This window comes from Triplophysa dalaica, chromosome 4 (genome assembly GCF_015846415.1).
Source record: "Triplophysa dalaica isolate WHDGS20190420 chromosome 4, ASM1584641v1, whole genome shotgun sequence".
NCBI classification, from domain to species: domain Eukaryota; kingdom Metazoa; phylum Chordata; class Actinopteri; order Cypriniformes; family Nemacheilidae; genus Triplophysa; species Triplophysa dalaica.
The window spans coordinates 3,220,509-3,244,569 of record NC_079545.1 but is presented as its reverse complement, the minus strand read 5'-3'; the positions used below and the strand labels follow the sequence as shown (position 1 = coordinate 3,244,569).

The following is a 24,061-nucleotide window of genomic DNA, read 5'->3' as shown; positions in this document are numbered from 1 at the left end:
CCAAAAGTTACTGCATAATGCTGAGCCAAGAAACATAATACCTCAAAACTTAACTCATCTTGAAGGTGTCGAGAATGTCTTCATTACATTTATGATTCCTTTAAATCTGCATAGAAGAAAGAGTTTTTGTGGTATATTTCAGGGCCATGGCTTAAATTGTTGTTGTTATACTGTAAAGGACATTAGTTCCCGCCCAGGAGCAGAATATGGGGGCTAGGGACCCCTAGGCTGCTTTTTGTGTGAGGCCTAACTACGTCCGACTTAGTACTTCCACTCAATTTCATTTCGCTTCTGTACTCAGTCTGACATTGCAAACCATCTCCCCGTTTATCTCCGCCTCCATACAACCTGACCAACCAGCGAACAGAGGGCGGGCTAAGAGCCATGACGTAGATGCTAAGCGCTGAATTTAAGACTGTAATTAGGGAAATCTAAAACGACAGCGGACATGGAGACACGGGATTCTATTGGTTCTGTTGTGAAGAATATTCCCGGCATTTGCCAACTGAAGCCCGAACAAGAAGAGTGTTTGGTTGACATTTTGAATGGAGGTGATGATGTGGGCCTACTCCCGACAGGTTTTGGGAAAAGTTTAATGTATCAACTGTTACCGATCGTCAGATCGAACTGGCACCCTTTTGACAGGTCAGTGTCTCCTTTCTTTCCCAGTCCTTGAATATTTCCATGTCATGCTGCAATCTTGCAATTGAGTTGCAGCATTTCCAACCGACTCGAAATGAATGAAGACCTGTGTTAAGGCGCAATCGTGGCCTAATGGATAGAGAGCCTGACTCGTGACCAGAAGGTTTCCGGTTCGATCCTCAGGGCCGGCAGGTAACGATTGAGGTGCCCTTGAGCAAGGCACGTTACCCCTACTTGCTCCCCTGGCCCTGCAGTGATAGCTGCCCACTGCTCCGGGTGTACGTGTGTTCACCACTTGCTTTGCGTGTGTTCACTACTCACTGGATGGGTTAAAAGCAGAGGTCACATTTCAGGTATGAAATTTCATCGCTCAATGATTTTGTTTTCGCTGCATACCTGTGTTTACAGCGGAAGTTCGAGGCGGCTGAGACAGCACATAACATAAGTCATTCATAACCAAACGTTATGTAATTAGCTTACGGGTACACCAATGATTTTAAACTTCAGACAAGGGCCCGCCCACGAGAAAGAAAACGCTTGTCAATAAAGCCCTTCTAGACTCTGTCTACAAAGCATAGCGAAGTTGCAGAGTTTGGTATTACCAGTCTACCCTTAGGTGGTCTTCAGATGCCTTTAACGCTTACAGTTTAGATCAGAACGGGGCACGGTTTGCATAAAAAATTGCTAATGTGAAAGCTGTCATGCAAACTCCGGTGCGGACCGGATACCAAACTCTGCACATCATTACAATTTAAACAAATATAAGAGATGATAGCGTTGGTAATTTACCTCAGATTCGAGCAAGAGTGAGCATGCATTGTATTCGCGCCATGCTTGTGGAATCAGAATAATTAAAAACCAACCTTTACAATATGCTGTCAGTGTGGAAAAACTCCCTGAAATATTTGTTTCAACTGAAGCACTGAAATTAGCCGCTATGCCTATAGCAATTTCACAGACATAAATAAAAAATGCCACATCTATCCAATCACCGGCTTATTTTTTGTTATATTTCTTATGGGCCAATCTTTTTTTCTATTAAACTAAATATAAAATAAAAAATCTTGCCAATTAGAGGCCCCTAAACACGTTGGGCCCCTAGGCTGCAGCCTAGGCAAGCCTCTGTGTTAATCCAAGTCTGGCCCCACTTCATTAATGTTTCTTGAACATAAATGTGAGTTTCATAAATCTAATAGTTAACCCAAAAACAAAGATCCTTTAATTATTTACTTCTGCTGAACAGAAATTTTTTAAAGAAACCTGGTAACTGAACAACACTGCCTCCCATTGATCTCCTTTGTATGGACACAAAACCACTACCACCTATACATTCTTATTGGGCAAATGATCATGATTGCCAAATCTTTTGACAGTTCATACATTCTGTTAGTGATGTTTGGGATGTTTTGGGTTTTCATGTAGGACGGCAGATGAAATCTGTTTATGTACAGTTGAAATTATCTTCTATATTTATTACTGTTTTACTCTTGTTATTGATCTCATGGAAAATACATTGAATGCTGTGAAGTATTTTTCATTTTTATCATTTTGAAGAATGATGACATTGGCTGAAGTGACTGAAGTTGCAGAACATGATAGATTTTATGTTTGCTTTTATGTGGGGAAACTCCCCAGGATGTTTTTAAGCACATGTTTGAGGTTTGACACCCTACGGGCATGTTACCCTTACCTCCTATACTTGGACATGACTACAAACAGGAGTTTACATCCTTTCATGACACACTATCTCTCTCTTTCCTTCTGCATAGGGACAAAAAGGCCACCCTGGTCCTCCTGGCCACCCAGGAGATCAAGTGAGTTCACTCCATTAAATGAAAAGGATCTGTACATTAGATAAAATAACATGAGTATTAAAATGCCTGTTATAGCACACTTCTCTGAAATCAATATTTTTAAGCGCAAAAAAAACAGAATATGGGTTTACCTGTATCGTGTAACTTTGTGATAATGTGTTAAATAGCTCAATGGTAAGAGCATTGCGTTAACAACACAAGGTTGTGGGTTCGATCCCAGGGGATTGCAAATACCTATGTATAAATGTATAGGATAACGCAATGCAAGTCGCTTTGGATAAAAGCGTCTGCCAAATGCATAAATGTAAATGTTAATACACCGGTGAGATTTATATTTAAAACTTTCATATAAAAGAAGCATAAACCCATCACATTTGAAGCACCGACTGATGAAAGCTTTTTGTTAAAAAGGTTTATGCATCTGTTTTGGCTGCGTCACTTGATGTGAACGTCTGAATGGCCTCAAAACTATTTTACACGCTCCATAAAAACATGCTGCACGTTCTCACCTATCAGCACATTAGTTGCGTTCGAGTTAAAGAATACATTTAAATTTCCCATTAAGATGTGTTGAGTTATAGTGTAGAAAAACAGTATCGTATAATTAATTCCTCATTGTCTCTGTTTCGCTATACTGTGCCGGGCCACACAGCATCTCTCCATTTGTCATATTGACAACAATGGCAGTACATGAAAAAGACAGAAACTAATTGAAGACAGGCCGGAGAATAACATGTTGTTCTAATAGACATGCCTTTTACTCCCCTCTGTCTTTCCATTGAGCTTTCGTCTTTCTTTTCTTTGAGAACAGTGTCCAATGCTTATTATATCTTTATTGTAATGGATTCTTTCCTTCTTTATTCATTACCCACAGGGAGAAAGAGGACCTGATGGAAGCCCGGGTGCCAAAGGTTATCCTGGCAGGCAGGTGCAGTAAATCTTCTGTTGTGCTGCTGGCATCACAGATACATTCAAAACGTATTCATTTCTAAAGAAAATATGGGGCTAAATGGATCAGGACTTGTGTTGGAGACTGAAAGAGGTTGCAAAAATGACCACCTCTGTTTCAAACTCTCTGTTAGGATTTGTGACTCTATAAAAATGATGAACAAAATGGATATTGTATTATGCTTCCATAAAAATAATCTTTTCTTTGGGTGCCAAAGCCGTAAATGACATTCAGTTGTTGGAAAAGTAATTTGGAAAAGCAGCAGATGGAAAGAAGTAACAAGTTAGCTTCCAATCATGTCTTACCGCATACAGTGTAAATGTATGAGGTGTAATTCATAATACCTACTAAAATAGTTTTTCTAAATTAACTATTTATAGGTCATTAAAATGGTCAATTGTGACCTGGAAAACAAAACCAGTCTTAAGTAGCACGGGAATATTTGTAGAAATAGCCAAAAATACATTGTTTGGGTAAAAATTATCTATTTTTCTTTTATCCCAAAATTCATTAGGATATTAAAGGAGCAGTATGTAATATTTTTACTGTATTAAATCAAAATAATACCTTAATATGTTTGTAGAAATTTATGAAACATGCTAAATTCATGTATTGGATTATTTCACGCTGAATGTCTGTCTCGTGCCGCAATGTCTGTTTTTTTGTTTTGGTCTGTGAGACTCCGCCCACTGATGATTTACCCACTAGTCTAGTGTATTTTGACAGCTTGGTTGCCAGTTGGGCTGCACGATTAATCGCAATTTCCATTCAAACCGTGATTAAATCGATGTGGCAAATGCAATTTTGAAATCGCAAAGGCTGCGAATATGTTTAATTCACAGCTTGTTTCATGAAGCACGGCTCTGTGATCTGTGGGAAATGCTGCTCCATCTGAAATATCAGCGCGTTTGAATTTAAAAGAGCAACACCCGCCAAACATCATCCTTATAAATATACTTTATTATCATGAAAATACCCGAGGAGGCTTGAAAATCAGTGATAGAAATATGCCAGATGCAGATCGGCATTTTCTGTTTATACGCATGGTACTTCTTCTATGGAGCATTTGAGTTTCTGTGCAAGAGAGCCCTCTGGATAACTTGGAAAGGATTACTATTTCCAAACAACAAAATCACTGCAAATGTATAAATGTATTTATCAGATAAACTTACAGTGTAAAAGTTTATGCTTTCCATAACACTCCTGTAAGTTTCTGGCAACTCCTGTTCGTATGGAGAGTGAGGAGAAAGAGGGATGGGAAAAACCCTTGCCAATATTTGAATTTGGACTGCGATCCCAAGCTCAACCACTAGGTGTCAATGTTAAATACAGCTCCTTTAAGATAAAGGTAATGGTTCCTTGAAAATACATTTTAAATTTCCTATCTATAAATATATTAAAACTTTATTACAGCAGTAAGAGTGTTAAAAAAATTAGCACCCTCAGATCCCAGTTTTTCAAAATTTCAAAGTTGTATCTCGCCAAAATCTTTTCTTATCCTAACAAACCATATAACAATGAAAATCTTCTTCTCAGCTTTCAAATGATGTAACATCAAAAGGGATTTTTTTTGCGAATTTGCAAACGTGACACGAACAACATAAAATTCTTGTTACGTCGCCCCTGCAGCTCTCGGATTTGTCTTTTTTAAAAAGCTTAATAAATTAATAATAATTTGTTTGTGTGTTTGCAGGGTTTGCCAGGACCTATAGGAAACGTGGGACCGAAGGGAGCACAGGTAAGAGAAAATGTTCACAGACATTTATTGTGGGAATTATGTTTCATGTATCCATTACCTTCCGAATGCTTTGTGTTGTGTTATTTTCTGTTCATATTCTTGCCATTTAATGTTCGATTATTCTCCCTAACTTGTTTAGAGTGGTGAATGAGCTTTTATGTTATGTTTAGGAAGTTGCTCATTTATAATTGGGGAAGCTTGTTTTCCAGTCTGGTTTTATAGGACATTTGAGAGGCACCAGACAAGGAAATAGTTGATTGTAGTTGCTGTCATTATAAAACCTCAGAACATCAGCTCTGGAAGTACCGTCAGCTGGATTTTACATTATAATTCCACCCTTTAGCTCTTGTAAAGTATATGCCAGCTATGTACACTACATCCATTTCCCCTCTTGTCAAGACATTTTCTATTCTCTCCTCGGTGCCAGTGTCAATTTTTAATGTACACAATAAACATTTTTGACATAAATTATTTTTGTATATTTTAATTGTTTGCATGTATTTCGTATATTCCTTTATCCAAATGAGAGTATTTTTGTGGAATATTTTGTTATATTATTACATCATTTGGTGCATCATCTCATCATGTTCACATGTTTTTGTTTTCTTGTATGTTCAACCGTGTCATCCAAGCCCTAGCCATCCTGCTGAATGCCAGTGTGATCCCTGCTGTGAGGGTATGTGCCCTTGGACTACATCGTGGAAGCCAGCACCATGCAGTCCATGGGCATATACACTTGCTTCAAGGCCTAGATCTTCACCGAGCGACCGGTGTCCTCACAAGACCTTTTCCACCTTTTCGCCTGCGATTTGGAAACGGCTATATGGACCATATATTCTAAATCATGTCTGTTTGTCCCTCACACCTCCGTTTTAGGGCTTCATTGGAATGTCGGGTGTCTTCGGTCTTCCTGGTCCTGATGGAGAAAGAGTGAGTTTTCCTGTTGTTTCCGTTCCTGTGCATTAGAATGTCTGTTTAGTCATGACAGAGGCTTAGTCTTGGTTTTAGTTTCCCCTTGGAGAAAATGGTAAAGGATGAGAACTCCCACCGCTACACATGCTTCATAATGGTGGCTTGTGAATTGAAAACACATCCTTTGAACGGGAAGCCTGGCGAAAAGGGCCACACTCCTCTAAAACCACATAGATCCCCCTTCAAAACAGTAGTTAGTCTTAGTTCTCACAATATTTGCTCAGTAACCTTACGCCGGAGAATTCCGGCCTGCGGTGCCGTGTGGTAATAGGACTACAAGCCCCTGGGAGCTGGAATATGGCCCGTTGTGGATTAGCCAGATTGTGTCTCCTCTTTTCAGAGTCATGAGTGAACCTTTTGTGTCCAGATGAACAGAGAAGAAAGACCTTTCAACATCTACTGGATTGTTTAATAACGCATTCGTTTTTCTCTCGTTTCTGTCTCTTGTACCTCGCTCTCCCTCTCTCTGCTGTCTCCTGTTAGGGTTTACCTGGCGTTCCTGGGAAGAAGGGCAAGATGGGTAGGCCGGTAAAGTTTTCTCTCACCATCCTCTCCAAACAACCTTCTGTGAATGATTTCTGTGATTTGTAACCCATTCACGCTGTTCAGAAAGTAAATGTTTGAGAGCAGTTTGCTTTGAGTTTATTGCCCCTGCTATCTGAAGTCGTAAAGCTTAAAGCAGCCGAAAGGGATTCAAAAACCACTTTCGCTCGGCTTTTCCATTTCCTGGCAAGCTGACAGTATGCGCGCATGTACAGAAGCTTATGCAAAGCAATGCTGTAAAAGAGCCGGACCATATGATTGTTCAAATCTGTCATACGATACAGATTTTACAACACTATATTTGAATGGCTGTCTGTCGAACTTAATTGTGTTTTTTATTTTGTATTAATTTTATTTTGAATGGGGAATAATATTAAAACAGAAGTTTACAAAAAAACAGGCTGGATGGACTAGGGAGAATATATATTCTGGTTGGGCAATTTAGATTTTTAGACTATTTTCCTAGTAATTTACTCGTAGTTCATCTATTGCATCATTTTGATAATTTTCTGAGATTAATTTGACAGATAATAGATATACATAAGAAAAAAATATATATTTGTTTATTGTCAGAGAGACATTTTTATGGCCCATGGAATATATGGGGGCACTGTCATGTAGACCCTCCAGACCCGGCCCTCCCACATACTTTATTACATTTGATCTTGCATTCATTCCCCTTTATTATTTAAATGTATTTTCAGTTACTTTTCTGTTATTTTTTTAATATTTAAACCCTTTTCTGACAAACAACGTTTACATTTTACTGTGATTTATGATGAGAAGTTGTGTCTGTTCTGGTGTTGCGCAACACAATTGCCAAAGAGAAACCGAACTCCGTCATAACATTATCATGAGTCAGAATCCACTTATATTCTCCATTTTCATTGTTCCCGACAAACTTGCCTGTCAACAGTAAGAGCTATCTTATCTTCGTTCTGTGAAAGGAGGGTAAATGATAGTAAATCTTATTAAGTCTGTATCATTTTTTGACCCCAATTAATCTTTATTTACCCCATGACTGTGGCTACGTATGTTCTGAAGAATGTGAAAGTCTTAAGAAACTCTACAACCTGCAATTACTTAAATTTCTCTCCAAATCGCAAACATAGGGCCAAGCACAGATTCATTTATCTTTATAAACATTTTCTATACCTTCAAACGCGGATGTATACATTCACCGTGCACTGCCTCTTGCCTCATGTTAGAGGATAAAAAAAGAACTCATATGTTGACTTTGGCCCTCGGACAAGCACACGTTTAACACACAGCGGAGCAGGACGTCATAGCTCTTGTCTTATATAATGTAACAGTAGACAGAGGAGAAACAGCTCTGTCAGCGAATCCCTGGCGGTTCTATTCTGGCTGCTGGCAGCGTGAGGAAACACTCAGGGATGGAATTTCCTGCAGGCCTGATGGTGATGAGAACCGAGCGTGTTCCTCTTACCACTACGCTCTGTCGTACGGCCTTTTACAAAAACATTCCCTCCTGTTATTTATTTCATTTATCGATTAGTATTTTGTATAGCTTTTTAATCACTAAAATACTAAGGTCCATTCAGAAGCAGCAGGAATAAAAATTTGTGGAAAGATTTGACCGTAAGCTGTCCTATTAAAGGGATAGTTCACCCAAAAAGGAAAAATCTTTCGTCACTTACTGACCCTCATGTCAATCCAAACCTGTATGACTTTCTTACTTCTGTAGAACAGAAAAGAAGATATTTTGAAGAACAACATTGGACCCCATTGACTTCCATTGTATGGGCACAAAACCACTAACACATTTCTCAAAATATCTTTTTTTTGCTCCACAGAAGAAATGTTTAGTTTTTGTTCAAAAAGTGACACCAGACTTTCAATTTGCCAATGTTCAAATGGTACTGTATATGCTATAAATCTGCTCTGCTAAGCTTCTGTCTCCCACATTTGTGTTCAGGGCTTTCCGGGTGATTTTGGGGAACGAGGACCACCGGGACCCGACGGAAACCCAGTGAGTTGAGCTACAACCATGTGGCCCTTTGATTTATGCTCATCATAGATGCCCTGGGTTATGTTTATAATCAGGTTTAGAATATCAGGAGAAAGGTGTCGCTAACCTCTGCATGCCCTCTTACCGTCAGTGATGCACACACGCTTAAGCTGACTAAGCCTCTGAAACCTCCACAGTCCAATAAATACCTTTTTTATTTTTGCCACCACAAAAACACACATGAGTCTTTTGGGAGGCCGTGTGCACCGCTGTGTGTTGAATCATGACAGACTGATGATGAGGAAGTCAGCTGTCACTACCGGTGTCTACAGAACAAATCTGCTTTTCTCATTACAGGGCTTGCTTCACTTCTGATTGTTTTACCACAGTCTTTTTCTCTAAAACACTCAATACTTGTCATTTTTCTGTTTCCATGTCCCAGCAAGACTTTATGGTCAATAATTGCGATATATAGTTTTGTTTTCAATGTAAATGGGCAGAACTTGTTGGTATAAGAGTCTATCTATCTGTCTGTCCGTCGACTCATTTGTCGGTCAATCCGTCTGAGTGTTTGAATATCAATATGTTATCGATCTGTCTGTCTGTATGTTGTTTTACATATGTCTATATATATCTCTCTCCGTCTGTCCGTCTACACAGTATACATCTGTCAGTCTGTCTATCATTCTATCTGTTCACCTGTCTGTCTGTCTTTCTGTATATCTCTCCACCTGTCTGCCATCTGTCTGTCTATCCATCTTTCTGTAATCTGCCATCTACCTGTCTGTCTGTTCGTCTGGCTATCCTTCCATCTGTCTATGTTTGTCTATCCATCTTTCTAAACATCTGTCTATCTCTATATTTTTCTGGCTGCCTGTCTGTCTGTTGAGTCATCGTTTAACTATATGTCTGTCTGTCTATGTCTGTCTGGCATTCTGTCCATATACCCATCTTTCTATCTGTCCATCCATCTGTCTGTCTGTCTCTGTCGAGCCATCTACTGTTTATCTGTTTGTCTGTAGGTCGAGCGATCTACCCGTCATCTGGTCTATCCGTCTGTCCAACGTTCCTGTATCCTGTCTGTCTGTGTGTCTGTATGTTCTGTCTACTTATCTGTCTGTCTCTCTATCTGACTTTCTGTCTTCCTCTCTGTCCATATACCCATCTTTCTGTGCAGCCGTCTGTCTATATGTTTGCCTCTGTCTGTTTGTCGAGCACTCGTCCCTTCTGTCTGTATGTTTGTATGACTTCATTGAAATCATCCACAACACACCAGCATTTTCACATAAGACTCGAAAAACAACTTGAACACTTCACTCAAGGAATTCATTGAGCAATTTTGAGTCTGTTGCACACAGCAAATACACAGTCACGTGAACTTTGTCAACAAACATTGTGCTCTCCCACCATCTGCCACAAAAGCACACTGAAGCTGTCTGTCTGAGCGCTGAACCTCTCAAAACTCTTCAACCACACTGTAACCGTACCCATATCACACAGAGACTCCACACGCTTTTCTTCTCAATCCTTTCCCTTCATCAGCGATCACTCGGCAGGACCAGCCAACCCTGTAACAATCTATCTCCTCTCTGTCAAAGAACAAGGAGAGGGAATATACACTTGGGATTCTTTTGGTGAGGGAGGAAGTAGGTACGGCAGGTAGCAGCCGTCCAGTCACGCCACACAACAAGCCACTCTGTGTTCCTCAGCGGGCCGTTTCATTGGCTCACTGAGGGGGAGATAAAGGCCACAGATTAGCCTGCCTATCAGAGAACAGAGGTTTAGACTCTGTTATTCTCAATATCTGCTCTCTGCTTTTCACAGGGCGAGATGGGTTCTCCAGGTCCAGTTGGCATCCCAGGCCTTATTGTGAGTAAACCAGGTCCCTTTTTTTTCTCCCTCATGTTTAAATATGCAATGCATATTCTGTTGTCATGGTAGTGTGATAGGCCTTGTTTATGAAACAGAACAACCTTTCTGTGTAAGGCCCCTTCAAATCAAGAATCATATATGTAACTATGTAAGTTATACACCATCGGTATAGTTTTGTTATTCCAAACTTGCACACTGCAGTTTTGCAACCAATTCATATAAATGTGATTCGCTGTCAATGTTTTATCCTTCATCAGCTGAAAAAATATGCTCTGTAAATGATCGCAACATTATATTTTCTTTCCAAGATCCTTATTATTATCTGCTTGTTTGGTCACACACTATTACTTCCGGGTCCAAGAGCTCTGTTGCAGGGGGCTCCAACCTTTTCTTAAGCGAGGGGCTACCTGAAGATAAAATCATCTGGAGGGCTACTTGTTGATAAAATAATTTAAACTTTAAACATACTCTTTCAGTAAACATGACAAAATTCTAGATGGACAGACAGTGATTTATTTTTCTAGAATTACTGTTAACATAATGTGAGCCTGAGGACTGTAGAGTACATTGTGAGTTTGTAATTTTTTTTAAATGTGTCAAATTAATAAATAGTGTTCACAAACAGCGGTTTGTTGTGGTGTGTGTTTTTCAAAATGTTTTTATTTTCTTTAGTTTGAATGGGCCTTAAATCCATTAAAATACTACGTCAATTGAAGTATTGGATGTAATTTATCAATTAAACAAAAAAAATTGGTTTTACCGATTTTTTTTGTGTGTATCATTGTGTGCAGTGAATATAAGTTCTAGCTTGTTTATGTCTCTTTAATGACAGGGTGACATGGGCCCTTATGGAATTGTGGGTCTTCCTGGAACAGTGGGATTGAAGGTGAATTATTTTTCAATACATTACCAAATTCATATGGATTTATTAAATTCCTATGTGATTTGGAGATTTAGCCATTTAACACAAGGCTGAGGGGTTTCAACCCATGTTTGGGTGAAATATGCATACTTTCTAGGTTAATTTATACCAATGTTTGAGTTGGGTTCGTAATTTTTTTACCAAAACAACCCAAAATATAGTGTATAAATTAAATATTTTGCTCCTGTCCTTCTTCAACCTTGTACCTACACATTTTGTAATTGGGTCAATGACAAATAAGATTTTCAAGAAGAAAAAAAAAAATATTGTAAGCAAAACAGTTTGAAAATGTATTTTTATGTCCAAAAAATGTATTGTGTTGCTTTATATTGGTTTTACAGCATTTTAGGGAGCATTAATTCATTATTAAACAAGATTTCTGATTTTACCACCCAGAAAATGTCAGGTGGTGCGACCATATATTAATTTAAAATAATATACATTTAATGTATTTAGCACTGAGTATTTTTCCCCTCATATATAAGAAATTTAACATAAAATCATGCCAAAATATTTTATTAAGAATTTTATTGAGAAAATTAACATTTATTTCTCAGTTTTGTTCTCTGTTTGTATGTTCGGACGGTCGCACCACCTGACATTTGATATATGACATGTATTTATTCAAATTCTTTTTAGGAAAATAATGAATTTGGACACAAAAAATACATGTCACGTCATTGACCCAATTATCTTCATTAGTCACCCTTAATGTCTGTCACTGGGATTATCTAACTCATAAAAAGTATTAAAAAAAGTTCAGTGTTTTTGTTTAATTTCCTGGAAAACAACAAATTTGGCACAGAAGTTTTCAGATGGACACGGACTATATGTATTTTTTATTTCATTTAGAAAATTCATTCTTATAAAAAATTGTGCCCATTATTTGTATAAACTCAAATCTCTTTGCTGTCACACATGCAGGGCGTGCAAGGAAACCCAGGGGAGCCAGGACTGAAAGGTGATAAGGTGATCTGAATACTCTTTATTAGCTTTTGTTTCTTCTGTATTTGATTGCAGCAGTAGAGGACTTTAATGTTAAAATGTCTTAAACCAGCCGACAGTAATCTGGTCTTCCACTGTCAAAACAACTCTGAGCGTAATCAAGCCATACATTTTTATTAGTATGTTTGTTCCTCGGGGTTGAAATCCATAAACCTTGCGCTGCCAACACCAAGTTTTACCAGCTGAGCTTCACATTTCCCAGCACTGTGCTTAAATGTTAGATTTGACTGCCAGGCACTTATTTTTCAAGGATTTGTTTTGGATTCCGATTCAAGTTTCTATGTCTACATAACCTCAGCCACATTGTAACATGACCATAGATATCTGCCGCACTTGACTAATGATGGAGATTAAACTCCTGAGGCATCCTGGCTTAAAGTAGTTTTTGTCTTTGTGACGTCTCTGTCGACAGGGTGAAGTCGGGTTGCCAGGCCAGCCAGGAGAATCAGGATTTCAAGGTGACAAGGTATTTGATGGCTTTTCTCTTCCCCGTTTCTTCACCATCGCATTCATGTATGTGTGCGAGTGTGTGCGATTGTAGTATGTGGATGTTTTTTCAAGCATACCAAGGAGAATTTTGTGATAATCATTGGATTTTCCAGGGCATTCTAGGTTTACCCGGTTCACCAGGAATTCAGGGGAAGCCAGGGCCACAGGTGAAGTCTTTTTTATTTATGATATTTTGCCTTTGCCATGATTTATTCTGGCCTTCTTGACAAAGAGCCGTATTAAAGCAAGCTGTCTGTCCCATCATTCTATTAGGGGGAGCGTGGTGATCCCGGGCCAGCTGGTTTGCAAGGTCCACCTGGTTCTGAGGTAATTCTGCTCTTTTTTAATCGTTCCTTCATTTTGTGTTTATTTAAAGCACTGCAGAGCGATGACCATTCATCTGCGCTTGTTTATAAAGCTCATGCTGTTCTCATATAACTCAGTGCTAGAGAGTAGCCGTGACAGAGGGAGTCTTTTTGAGATAAAGTGTAATGAATGTTATGAATGCCGCTAAGTTATGAAGACTGAATCTGATTGTCATTCCTTTTCTCAGGGTTTTCCAGGAGATATTGGAGCACCAGGACTGAACGGTGACGAGGGCTCTAAGGTCTGAACCTTTTGTCTTTATTTATTTACAGATTGTTTCAGGATTTAGATTCAGCTGTTCAAAGGAGTCATATGATGCTGTTTAGTGTTTTTCTGTGTCTTTGGTGTGTCACAAGTTTCATGAAAACTCATGGTAGAACCCAATTGCAGGCAGAGCACGGTGGTACAGGGGTTAAACAGATTTATTTCAACACAAGACTACACAATGGTCAAAACAAAACCCACGAGGGGGAAAACAAGACAGGATAAACAATAATTCTAAGAAGGACACTGACTAACTAAAACTAAGAAAACAAACACTTGAACAACACTAACATAAACTAAACTTACTACACGGAGGGAACAGGACTTGGTAGACAAGGGAACAGGATACAGCTACACGAACAGACGAAGTACTTGATACAATGACCAGGTAGGATCAACATCTCACACAGGTACAGACAAGGTACAGCTTACAATGAACGCGCACAGGACAATGAAACATGAGGACTCTTTATAGGGAGAGAAACCAAGAGGGAACAGGTGCAAGGGATTAACAATCAAGGTAAGCTAATTAACACAGGAGGGTAGGAACGGTGACGTGACTCGGGGAGAGTATGGAAGGCCACAAGGTCAAAAACATCTCTCCCCACATGAAACAAAGGATTCTGTATGATTCCACCTCTAAACCAAGAAATACCTGACAAGGAGAGGTGAAACCATGACAGAACCCCCGCCTTAAGGAGCAGCAACCTGATGCTCCTCAAAGGCACGAACAAGACAAGGCAGACTGGGACAAAGACAAGACTAAACAAAACATGGAGAACAAGACTAGGGGCAGACAAGCAAGAACAATAAACGGGTTCGGGTGGGACAATAAAAATAACAGACATGGGAGGGGGGGTGGATGCAAACAAGAATAAACAGGGGGAAGTCCAGATGGGGCAGGGCTGGGAGTGGAAGTCCTAGCCCTGGGGGACGCGCCAGCGCGCGGAGCCCCAGGGGGCTTGACAGGGCTTGGCGCCGGTCGGAAGGCCGGCAGGACAGGGCTTGACGCCAGTGGGAAGGCCAGCAGGACAGGGCTTGACGCCGGTGGGATGGCCGGCAGGACAGGGCTTGACGCCGGTGGGAAGGCCGGGTGGACATGGCTTGACGCCGGCTGCTATGCCGGCTGGACAGGGCTGGACGCCGGCTGCTGGGCTGGCTGGACAGGGCTGGACGCCGGCTGCTGGGCCGGCTGGACAGGGCTGGACGCCGGCTGATGGGCCGGCTGGACAGGGCTTGACACCGGCTGCTAGGCCGGCTGGACAGGGCTGGACGCCGGCTGCTATGCCGGCTGGACAGGGCTGGACGCCGGCTGCTGCCGACAGGGCTTGACGCCGGCTGCTGGGCCGGCTGGACAGGGCTTTAAGCCGGCTGCTGGGCCGGCTGGACAGGGCTTGGTGCCGGTTGCTGGGGAGAATCCGCGGCCGGTCTGGCTTCTCGGACCGTCACATCCCCACGGCGCCCCCCCCAAAAATATAACAAACAGTAGTCGGGCCTGGTGGGACCTGGTGGGAACTCACACTGTACCGATGATATTATCAGCTATCAATATGCTTAGCTGAATATGGTATGGGGCGTTACATTTTTGCCACATGCTTGAGGTATTCGGCCAATCACATCGCACTCAATAGCTGGCCAATCAGAGCACACATCGCTTTTCACAACGATGAGCTTAGTTAAAGCGTACATAACATGAGATCAGAAAAAAAACATTTCAATGCTAGCATCAGACTAGGCTGGCGGAAAGGAGGGGGGTTAGATAGATTAATCGCGAAAACAATCATTTCATAGACAGTCAAAGTAGGTAAGAATAACTGCTTATCATTACGAAATAATAGTGTTTTTTCACCTTCTTTGTAGATAAACTTGTTGTTGGACACTCCATGAAACCATAGTAATATCTTAAAAATCCCTAGTTATCTACTCTTTAAAATTCAAAGTGTTTCAGAAAGATGGGGCACAAAGGAAATACAGTTATAAAGGATATGTGAAAACAAATGTTTTTTTTTAACCGTAAACTGTGTAAACACACTGTATTACACCAAATACACTGAATAATGTTCATTTTAGCCATTCAATATGACCCCTTTAAATAATAAAAAAAATTGTAACCATTCTCAAAATTGTTTTGTGGTGCAGGTTTATTAAGTGACTGTGTATTGACAGGTCTTTAAGACAAAACAAACAGTGCAGTCACAATCCAAACACTAGAGGGACTTGACATTTACAAAGACAAGTCAACTATACTCCATTGCTGCTATTGACCAATCAGAATCAAGTATTTCAGTGTGCTAGTGTAATATTTTTTAATGTTCTTCAGGGGACAGCAGGAGCGAAAGGGATTCCAGGTCCTAGAGGAGTTTCTGGCCTGGAGGTACAGTAAGACCTGCTGATGTCCTCATCACAACACAAACCCAGTATTTGTGAATACAGAAATATCATTTTCAGCAACAATATCATCGTTTACACAAAAATGTGTTTGATTACACTTGTCTGAAAGAGAATATCTCAAGGACACAAACACAAAAAAAATTACCCCACAAAAGTTTTGTTTCCAAACAAGTGTTGTCAAAACAAAATTCTACGGGTTCTCAAAATGACTTTGTCAAAACAAACATTAAAATAAGCATACAACTTAAAATCAAGGTATTTCTGTAACACTTTTCAATAGTGTGTATTTGTTTATTAGTTAATGCATCAGCCAACGTGAACATTCAAGGAACAACAATTGGTTGATTTAGCATTTGCTCAAACATTTTCAAGTTTTAATTTTTAACATCAGTTAATGCACTATGAATTTGACATTACATTCTGTAAAACCATATTGCTCATTACTAGTTCATGTTAGCTAATGTGTTTACTTATGTTAACAAATACAAACTTGTCGTCTCACCAGTATTCCTGTAGTTATTTTCATTCTTATCTTTAGTTATTTTTAGCAAGTTGTAGTTATACCAAGCTCTAGAATATTTTATTAAGTAGAAATTTTGAGTTGGAGTAGATAAACAAATTCGTCTATAAAATCTGTACAGCCATTATTTTCATCCTGCCATTTTTTTTAGATTCAGAATGATGATACAAACATACACAGAGTTTTTATTGCTTGTGGATCTGTATATGCTGTACTGTTTACAAGGTGGGTAGCAGTGTCACCTACTGCATAATAGCGGAAACAAGTATTGCTGTAAAATCTTGTCTCTTTATTGGTGGGGAATGAGTTAAACATGCATATTCTGTTTAGATTTATAATGAGCTTGTTTTGAACCACAGGGCGATCAGGGCCCAACAGGACCAGCCGGACCTCCAGGACTAGAGGTGAGTGCTTCATACTACCTTTACGCTGGATATATGAACGTAATACTGTGACATTGGCATAGTTTCCTGAAGCTGGAGGAGACCAGATTTTTCAAACAAAGCTATTCATGCTGCTTCATGTTTACAGTTATAAGATTCATTCAGTGTTTTACATTTGAGAGACATTTTGCTTCATGTGATATCTAATAAAATGCCATCACAGTGGTTGGAAGGATTTGGATAACTATTTAATTTATGTGGGCCATCTGTACACACCAAATGAGTGTTAACATCATATGCTAATGTGCGTTAGGTCAAACAAACTAAGTTTTGCAATATACTTAAATGCTCACAATTTTAGGAAGATTATCTTACTTTGCCACATCAGTAGATAAATGGCCATAAATATACATTGTAGAGTGTATTTATTGTATCTATTGTAGTTACGAAAAGTTTGAAATGAATCCAAAGCTCATCCTGCAAACAGCTGGACACATACGACAGCGAGAAATGACAGCAGTTAAGCGGTGACTCATAACACAGAGACTGTATTAAACTATGCCAAAGGCACTTATGTTTACGCATGTGGCAGCCGCTTTTAATCCAAAGCAATTTACAATGCTTTTGATTTAAAAAAAAATCTTTGTGAACCAATCCCGTCACTTTTAGCGACACACTTTACCAATTGATCTACATTAAGACAATAGTTTATTTATAACTTAATAGAAAGAGCTCATAGTTTGAGGCTAAAGTGTCCAAAGAATTGTTTAGCCAATGAGGGCAATGAGGTCAGACATTAGCTAAGAGACGGCCTGAGAAAATCCATCTAGTCTCCAGCGTAAGCAACTCTGGAAGAGACAGATCCCTTTCCGAGCGCTTATTTAATGAAGTTCTCCCTCTGGGAGCTGATACGACGTGAATGGAGGACTTTGGCATGAGGAGCGGGAGATAATGAGATATCAGAGAGGAGGTTTAGAGAACTGGGAGTCCAGTACTATTGGTCATTTCTGCTTTCTGTTCAGGGCAGACCGGGGAGGAAAGGTTTCCCTGGGAGTCCAGGGGAAGATGGAATGAAGGTAGGTAATTGGTGCCAAATAACGTTTCCTTAAAATCAGGCATTAGACCAAACAAAATGTAATGTAAATATTATCCCATTGTTTGAAATGAAACATTCTTTTTTTAAATGCATTAATAGTTGATGTGTAAATGTTTTAGTATTAGCAATATTACCATGCGACAGATACATTAATGCCAATATTGAATGTAAACATATTTCCATGCTTTCATTTGTCCATTGGAGATTGATTGAAAATTGAAATTAAGCGCCTGAAAGAGCTGATGATTTAGTGTAAATTATTAACCGTGTTGTCTTTCTGTAGGGCGAGCCCGGGACTAATGGAGGGGCTGGGATGCTTGGTGAGAAGGTAAACGATTTTTGCACGTTATTTAGATATTTTTGTAGATATTTTCTGCTGGTCAACTTTCAGCATTTTTTATTTTATTTTCAACAGGGTCTTATCGGATTCGTTGGGCCTGTTGGAGAGACGGGACTTGCTGGAGAAAAGGTCAGCCTTTATCAGCCATATTTAATCTTGTTAAATTCAGATTAATCCCGACAATCCTTCAAATACATCCTGATGTACGCAGGCATCTGTTTTCAGCTGTTTTACAAATGATTCTGTACATTATAAGGAAGACCGGGGCAAGTTGTCACACGGTTTACAGCTGTAAATATTTCTCAGGGTTAAAAAACATTTAGACTATAACTGGCCTAATCGGATATCTGAAAAAATACTTTTCCAAATAATGTGCGCTCATTATAAAGCACATGTAGTTTTATGTGTCTGTCTGTTTGCTGTAAAGTTTGGTTTTGTTAGAATTATCAATTAAAAATGTTTAAAACCAACATAAAACCACTGACTATAAAGTATGATTTTAAGCCAAATTTTTGTCAAGAAACAGTCCTCTGACTAATCCACATCTCATCTCACCTCTTCTAAATCAAACTGATATTTGTGTTTTCCTGCACAATGAACAGAATCATCTTACATCGTGACTTAACCAAACGCGACGCCACGACACGATATAAAAGGTATCTTTCGCGTGTTAATTTTGTCCTAATCAGCTGCGCGACGAGCAATGTCGTTTCTAAAAAGAAAGCAGCTGACAGGTCCGCCCAAACAACGTTCTCGTTCTATGTAAATCTGCACCTCGTGAATATTAATCGCCAAACATTGATGATGACAGGCTATATACATTTGATTACATACTTTTAGATTCTGGAATTATAGCACAGCGTCCGGTGAGGCATCATCGAAGTCATGATCTCTCTGCATGTGTACTCTGCAGCTTGATAGGGTGCGTGGACAGAGAAAAACTATTCTGATTGGCTGTGTTTTGTGATCGATTATGGCGCCCCGCCCCTTTTTCACGTTCGGTATGGATAAACAAATAGCTTATCGCAGGAATCGCATCGCGTTTGTAGGATGCAGTGTTAGGTTTTGTTATTGTCTTTTCTGTCGCCTTACCTTTATTTGTGGTTCTTGTGTTTCAGGGGGATCGTGGTGACATTGGGCTTCCAGGGCCACCTGGAGAAAAGGGCTCAATGGTAGGCAGCATGTCTAGACCTCGTCTCTGTCTTCAAGTTCATCAGGGTCTCTTATATCCACTTAACCTTTAGTCACAGACTCACAGTAACCCCGCAAAGCTACAAGGGTTGGCAAGTTGACTCATGTGGGAAAATGCTCAATCAGCCATTTTCCATTCATGAGATAATCAGAAATGTAACAGTCATTTCCTTTCAATGACATAAGGAAATCGTAGCCGTTTTCTGCGCCAAAAGTGGTTTGGGAAACATGTCAAAGCTAAAACCAAACTCAAGCCACTCTAAAGACAAACCCAAGGGCAACATTTCTGTCTTTCCACAAAGGTTTGTCATCGTTTCAACGGTTCCTACATGGTTCCAAACTCTCTGTATGTGTTTGGTGCCCATGACAATAAAACATTTGTGAATTGCAAGCAAAGCTTTTTAACACTTTGCAAGCAAACATTTTTTTTGTATATTTTAATAAAAGTAATATCAGACCCTTGTAATGTAGCCTATACAAGAGCCTATTTCCTTTTACTTCTCCAATATTAAAATGATTTCCTTTCCTTGTCCCTTTAAAATTCAAGTATGTTTCATAGTACAATGGTGAAGTTTTGTAACAAGTACAAACACACCAATCATGCTTCTAAAGATTGTTGTTTATAATAATGTGTCTAATAATGTAGTTTGTTTTAGGGACACCCAGGGGTTCCAGGTGAAAGAGGACCATCTGGACCACCAGGTACACCTGTAAGTTCATTTTATGTATCCAAAATTCCACTTTTTGTGGAATAAATTGTTCATCTAAATCGATTTGTGCACGGGGGTGATTCTAATTTTAGCCATACACTAGAGTAAAACCAAACATCACACATCCCGTGTTTACACTGTTTGTATGTGATGTTTCAGCACATGATAAATGTTTGACAAGTGTAAACTTCCAAAAAACAATTTATTTAGGCTTTGTCGGCGCCGATAGTTCTTGGTTTAGCATGTCACCTATAGCACTAGTGCAGTCACGGCGAGCCACTGACTCAAGAGTCTGAACCCATCTCCAACTATCTCTGTCCATTGCTTTCCAGTCAGCTCTGTAATGTCCTGTCCCAATAAAGGTATTACAGTCCCTAAAATGTAATAATTTTCTATGCCTTAAACCTTGAGGTCCATCAGCATAATAGATCACATAGAGTTACATCCTCAGCGATCGGCTGTTTTGTATGATTTTCGGTTGAGTACGGTCTCATTTCACACTACTGAACTGCACATTTCAAAAAATGTAACAGTCGTTCCTGGATCCTTTATATGTAACTTTTTACATTTGGAAGACGCTTTTATCCAATTTAACTCATTTATTTCATTCATATTGCTAAAAATAAATCCAAAGACCCCAACACTCTTCGTGTTCACTCAAATGTTTACATCATGCTAGCTTTGACTGGAAATGTCTTCTGGAAGCACTCTGAGGAGGACGGAGAGTGCAACAGAACACAAACATAAACACTGGCCTTTGAAGGGCACCGCTTTCACCCCCGTGTTGTAATCAGGTCGAGTGATGTTTGTTTGCCTGCCAGAGACTTGAGCTGAGTTTTCTAAGGGATGTCTCTCATGCTGCTTGTTACAATATTCAGTTCTGGTCTTCTTTTCTGTGTTGTCCAGGGGCCTCCCGGTTCCAGGGGACTCGGTGGCACCAGGGGATCCAAAGGCCAACGGGTAATCCACGTGTTTTTGATTATCTGTACGGTCCAGATGTGGGAAACAGATGAGATCTAAATTGTTTCTCTTAGTCATCAATGGGATTAAATGGAGAGCAAATGTATAATTTCTCGTGAGAAAAAAAGTCAGAAATCATCACAAACTGAGCTCTGATTAGTCAAGTCAGCAATCAAAAGTCAATATTATTGAAGATGTCAATATAAACCCCAAAATCTTTCCTCGGATTTACCCAAATCCAGATTATTTCACCTCTACCATCTTCATTCATTTTACACCTCCATACTCTTCGTGGATTTCAACAATTACGGTGTCATTTTCTTTCTATTTTTCATTCTCTTATGCAATTTTAGATGTGAAGTCGGTACCTAAAAACACAACTTTATTCTTTAATGAACTTTATTAATTCTTTTGAACTGTGAAAGAGAACATCATTTAGGAAACATTGTTCAAATCTGATTCGTTTTTCTGTTTTCAAGTTCTTTCGCTAGGACTCACTTTCGGGAATGTTAAAATAGTTTAGTCAAATTCATCTCAGTGCTTATCAGTTGCCATAGTAACAAGTTACGCATCCCCAAACAGTTAGAAACATGAGCAGTAGCTTGCATTGTGGAAATGAGGCATTGAAAGTTGGACATTCTTCCTCTATTCATTTATTCATTACTAATGTTAAATAATAAGAATTACTCTGATTTTAAACCACATGGATATGTGGTTTGGATCAAGCTTGCGAAAAAGTCAAATATTCATGTGTTTTTATTTTGCTGTTCAGACTGCAAGCAGGATTTTTTCTTGCCGACTATCTGGGCAGACGAGTGAAATTACATGAACCATGGTCAGGATATGGTTTTCTCAGTTTTTTTTAATACCTCAGCTCAGCTGAAATTTCCAAACATTTGAGCATTTTTGCAACCTCTCTAGATGAAATAAATACGTTAAAGGTCCAGTTTTTTTTTTTGGGGGGGGGGACAAAAATGCAATATAATATAAAAATCACTATGTCTTCGGAGGTGTATAAAGAACTTACGTAATGAAGCGTTATGTTTTTTCTTACCTTAGAATTAGCTTTTTCTATCTACATACACACACTACGGGGTCCCCTCACATGGAATTGGCCATGTTGTTTCTACAGTAGCCCTAAACAGACAAACTGCTCTAAAGAGCGTGTTTTGTATATATGTTATCTCCTTCGCCACAGAAGTGAAAACGTGACGTCATCTAAGCTCTGTGTCAGCCACCGTAGTGCTTCCAAAGGGAGGGGCGAAGGGTGAAATAAGCTGTTGGTCGCAGTTCTCAACGTCACCGCTAATTAAAATTATTATCATCTCTATTTCTTCTTCTATTTTTTTTGCATTTGGCAGACACTTTTATCCAAAGCGACTTACATTGCATTATCCTATACATCTGTTTCTAAGTATGTTCAATCCGCTGGGATCCAACCCACGACCTTAATTGTTAGCGCCATGCTCTTACCACTGAGCTACAAGAAAGTAGCACTACTTCTTAGTAGTTAAATCATTTTAGCATTCTTCACTTTAGTTTAGTAGCGGAGTTATTGTGTAATGGTGCTTCTGGCCAAATCTGTGAGTAATGATAATGTCTACAGTACAAAACACAATGAATCTGGACGAATCGACATATTGGAACCGACCCATCGCTTATTTAAAATAATAATACTTTGTCATCAAGACTGTTTATAGACGACTGTAAAAAATTAAATCCAGCTGCAGTTTGAATAAGGGTTCTTTAGAAGTGAAACAAATCAATCACAGTGGAGGAGTCATTGCCACCCACGGGGATCCGCTGGGAATCAAAACGTGTCTCGGGTGATGAGGCCCAGCGAGAGAACAGAGTCAATCAGCTGCAGAGAACCTATAGCAGAATTCTGTGAAACTCGTGTCTTAGTCATTTGGTTGTGAAATAATGCTGAGTGTTTTGGGCAATGGGAACCTGTAGGCTTCTGGTGGGAAGTGATGAGAAACTTGAGGATTGTGATGTCACTGTTAAGATGTATGATCTCATGTGACGAGAACATCTGCTGAAAAACTATTCTGGAACTTTTGCCACTCCCACACTTTCCAAGGTCCCACCCCTATAAAGAATAGAGTTAAATTAGGAGCATCTCAGTTGTTAAAAATTGCATTATAAAAAAAATCCATATTTTTTAAATGATGAAATTGGACAACATTGCAGTTTGCTCCCTTCTTTCCATATATAGGCAGCGTTGCGAATGTGCAAATGACTGACAGAAGATTGACAGTTTCAACCCAAAAGTCTGATAGCATGTCATGTCATTCACAAACCTGTATGTGGCTCTTTCTTCTGTAAAACACAAAAGAAGATATTTTGAGAAATGTCTCAGTGGTATTGTCTCCATACAATGGAAGTCAATGAGGGTCAGTGTTGTTGGGTTTACCAACGTTCTTCAAAATATCTACGTTTGTGTTTTGCAGAAGAAAGAAGGTCATACAGGTTTGGAATTTCAATTATAACCTTTTAAGTCCGTTTCGACCTGATTCAGTCCAAATGTTGTGTTTGCTCCTTAAAGGTCAGAGGTTTCCCAACTGGCATGAGAGAACAGAGGCGTCAGTGTGCGGTGGAGCCCCACCACACGTCTGTTCTTCAGCAGCAACCGTGAAAATATCCCCATTGATCAGTGTTTCCATCTAGGAGACAAAGAAACCCCTCAAAGACATGAGAAAGCACACAGCTGCGCCTCCACGTTTGTCATGAAGCCCATGAATCAACACAATGGAAAATCACGACTGCTTTACATCTTGACTGAACTTCCATGATGAAAACACTTAATGTTTCACAGAAAGCTGTCGTTATTCAGGGTTTTCTGTCCGTGTTGAGCTTGTGGCTAAAGTTTGACCATACAAACGTCTCGGAAGGAGTTGCCATCACGTAACAGCATTTGTCATC

At 39.6% G+C, this 24,061-nt stretch overlaps 1 protein-coding gene across 1 annotated transcript in view; it reads left to right on the top strand.

Moving 5' to 3' along the window:
- Nucleotides 1-24,061, top strand: part of col27a1b (collagen, type XXVII, alpha 1b) — a 67,411-nt gene that overhangs the window by 30,292 nt on the left and 13,058 nt on the right. Inside the window, exons 8-28 of the mRNA XM_056745115.1 lie at nucleotides 2,412-2,456; nucleotides 3,331-3,384; nucleotides 5,099-5,143; nucleotides 6,020-6,073; nucleotides 6,599-6,643; nucleotides 8,595-8,648; nucleotides 10,452-10,496; nucleotides 11,332-11,385; nucleotides 12,346-12,390; nucleotides 12,839-12,892; nucleotides 13,029-13,082; nucleotides 13,189-13,242; nucleotides 13,469-13,522; nucleotides 15,866-15,919; nucleotides 16,816-16,860; nucleotides 17,862-17,915; nucleotides 18,219-18,263; nucleotides 18,351-18,404; nucleotides 19,394-19,447; nucleotides 20,123-20,176; nucleotides 21,083-21,136. Coding sequence (XP_056601093.1) covers nucleotides 2,412-2,456; nucleotides 3,331-3,384; nucleotides 5,099-5,143; nucleotides 6,020-6,073; nucleotides 6,599-6,643; nucleotides 8,595-8,648; nucleotides 10,452-10,496; nucleotides 11,332-11,385; nucleotides 12,346-12,390; nucleotides 12,839-12,892; nucleotides 13,029-13,082; nucleotides 13,189-13,242; nucleotides 13,469-13,522; nucleotides 15,866-15,919; nucleotides 16,816-16,860; nucleotides 17,862-17,915; nucleotides 18,219-18,263; nucleotides 18,351-18,404; nucleotides 19,394-19,447; nucleotides 20,123-20,176; nucleotides 21,083-21,136 — 1,071 coding nt within the window. The remainder of the gene's footprint in view (nucleotides 1-2,411; nucleotides 2,457-3,330; nucleotides 3,385-5,098; nucleotides 5,144-6,019; nucleotides 6,074-6,598; nucleotides 6,644-8,594; nucleotides 8,649-10,451; nucleotides 10,497-11,331; nucleotides 11,386-12,345; nucleotides 12,391-12,838; nucleotides 12,893-13,028; nucleotides 13,083-13,188; nucleotides 13,243-13,468; nucleotides 13,523-15,865; nucleotides 15,920-16,815; nucleotides 16,861-17,861; nucleotides 17,916-18,218; nucleotides 18,264-18,350; nucleotides 18,405-19,393; nucleotides 19,448-20,122; nucleotides 20,177-21,082; nucleotides 21,137-24,061) is intronic.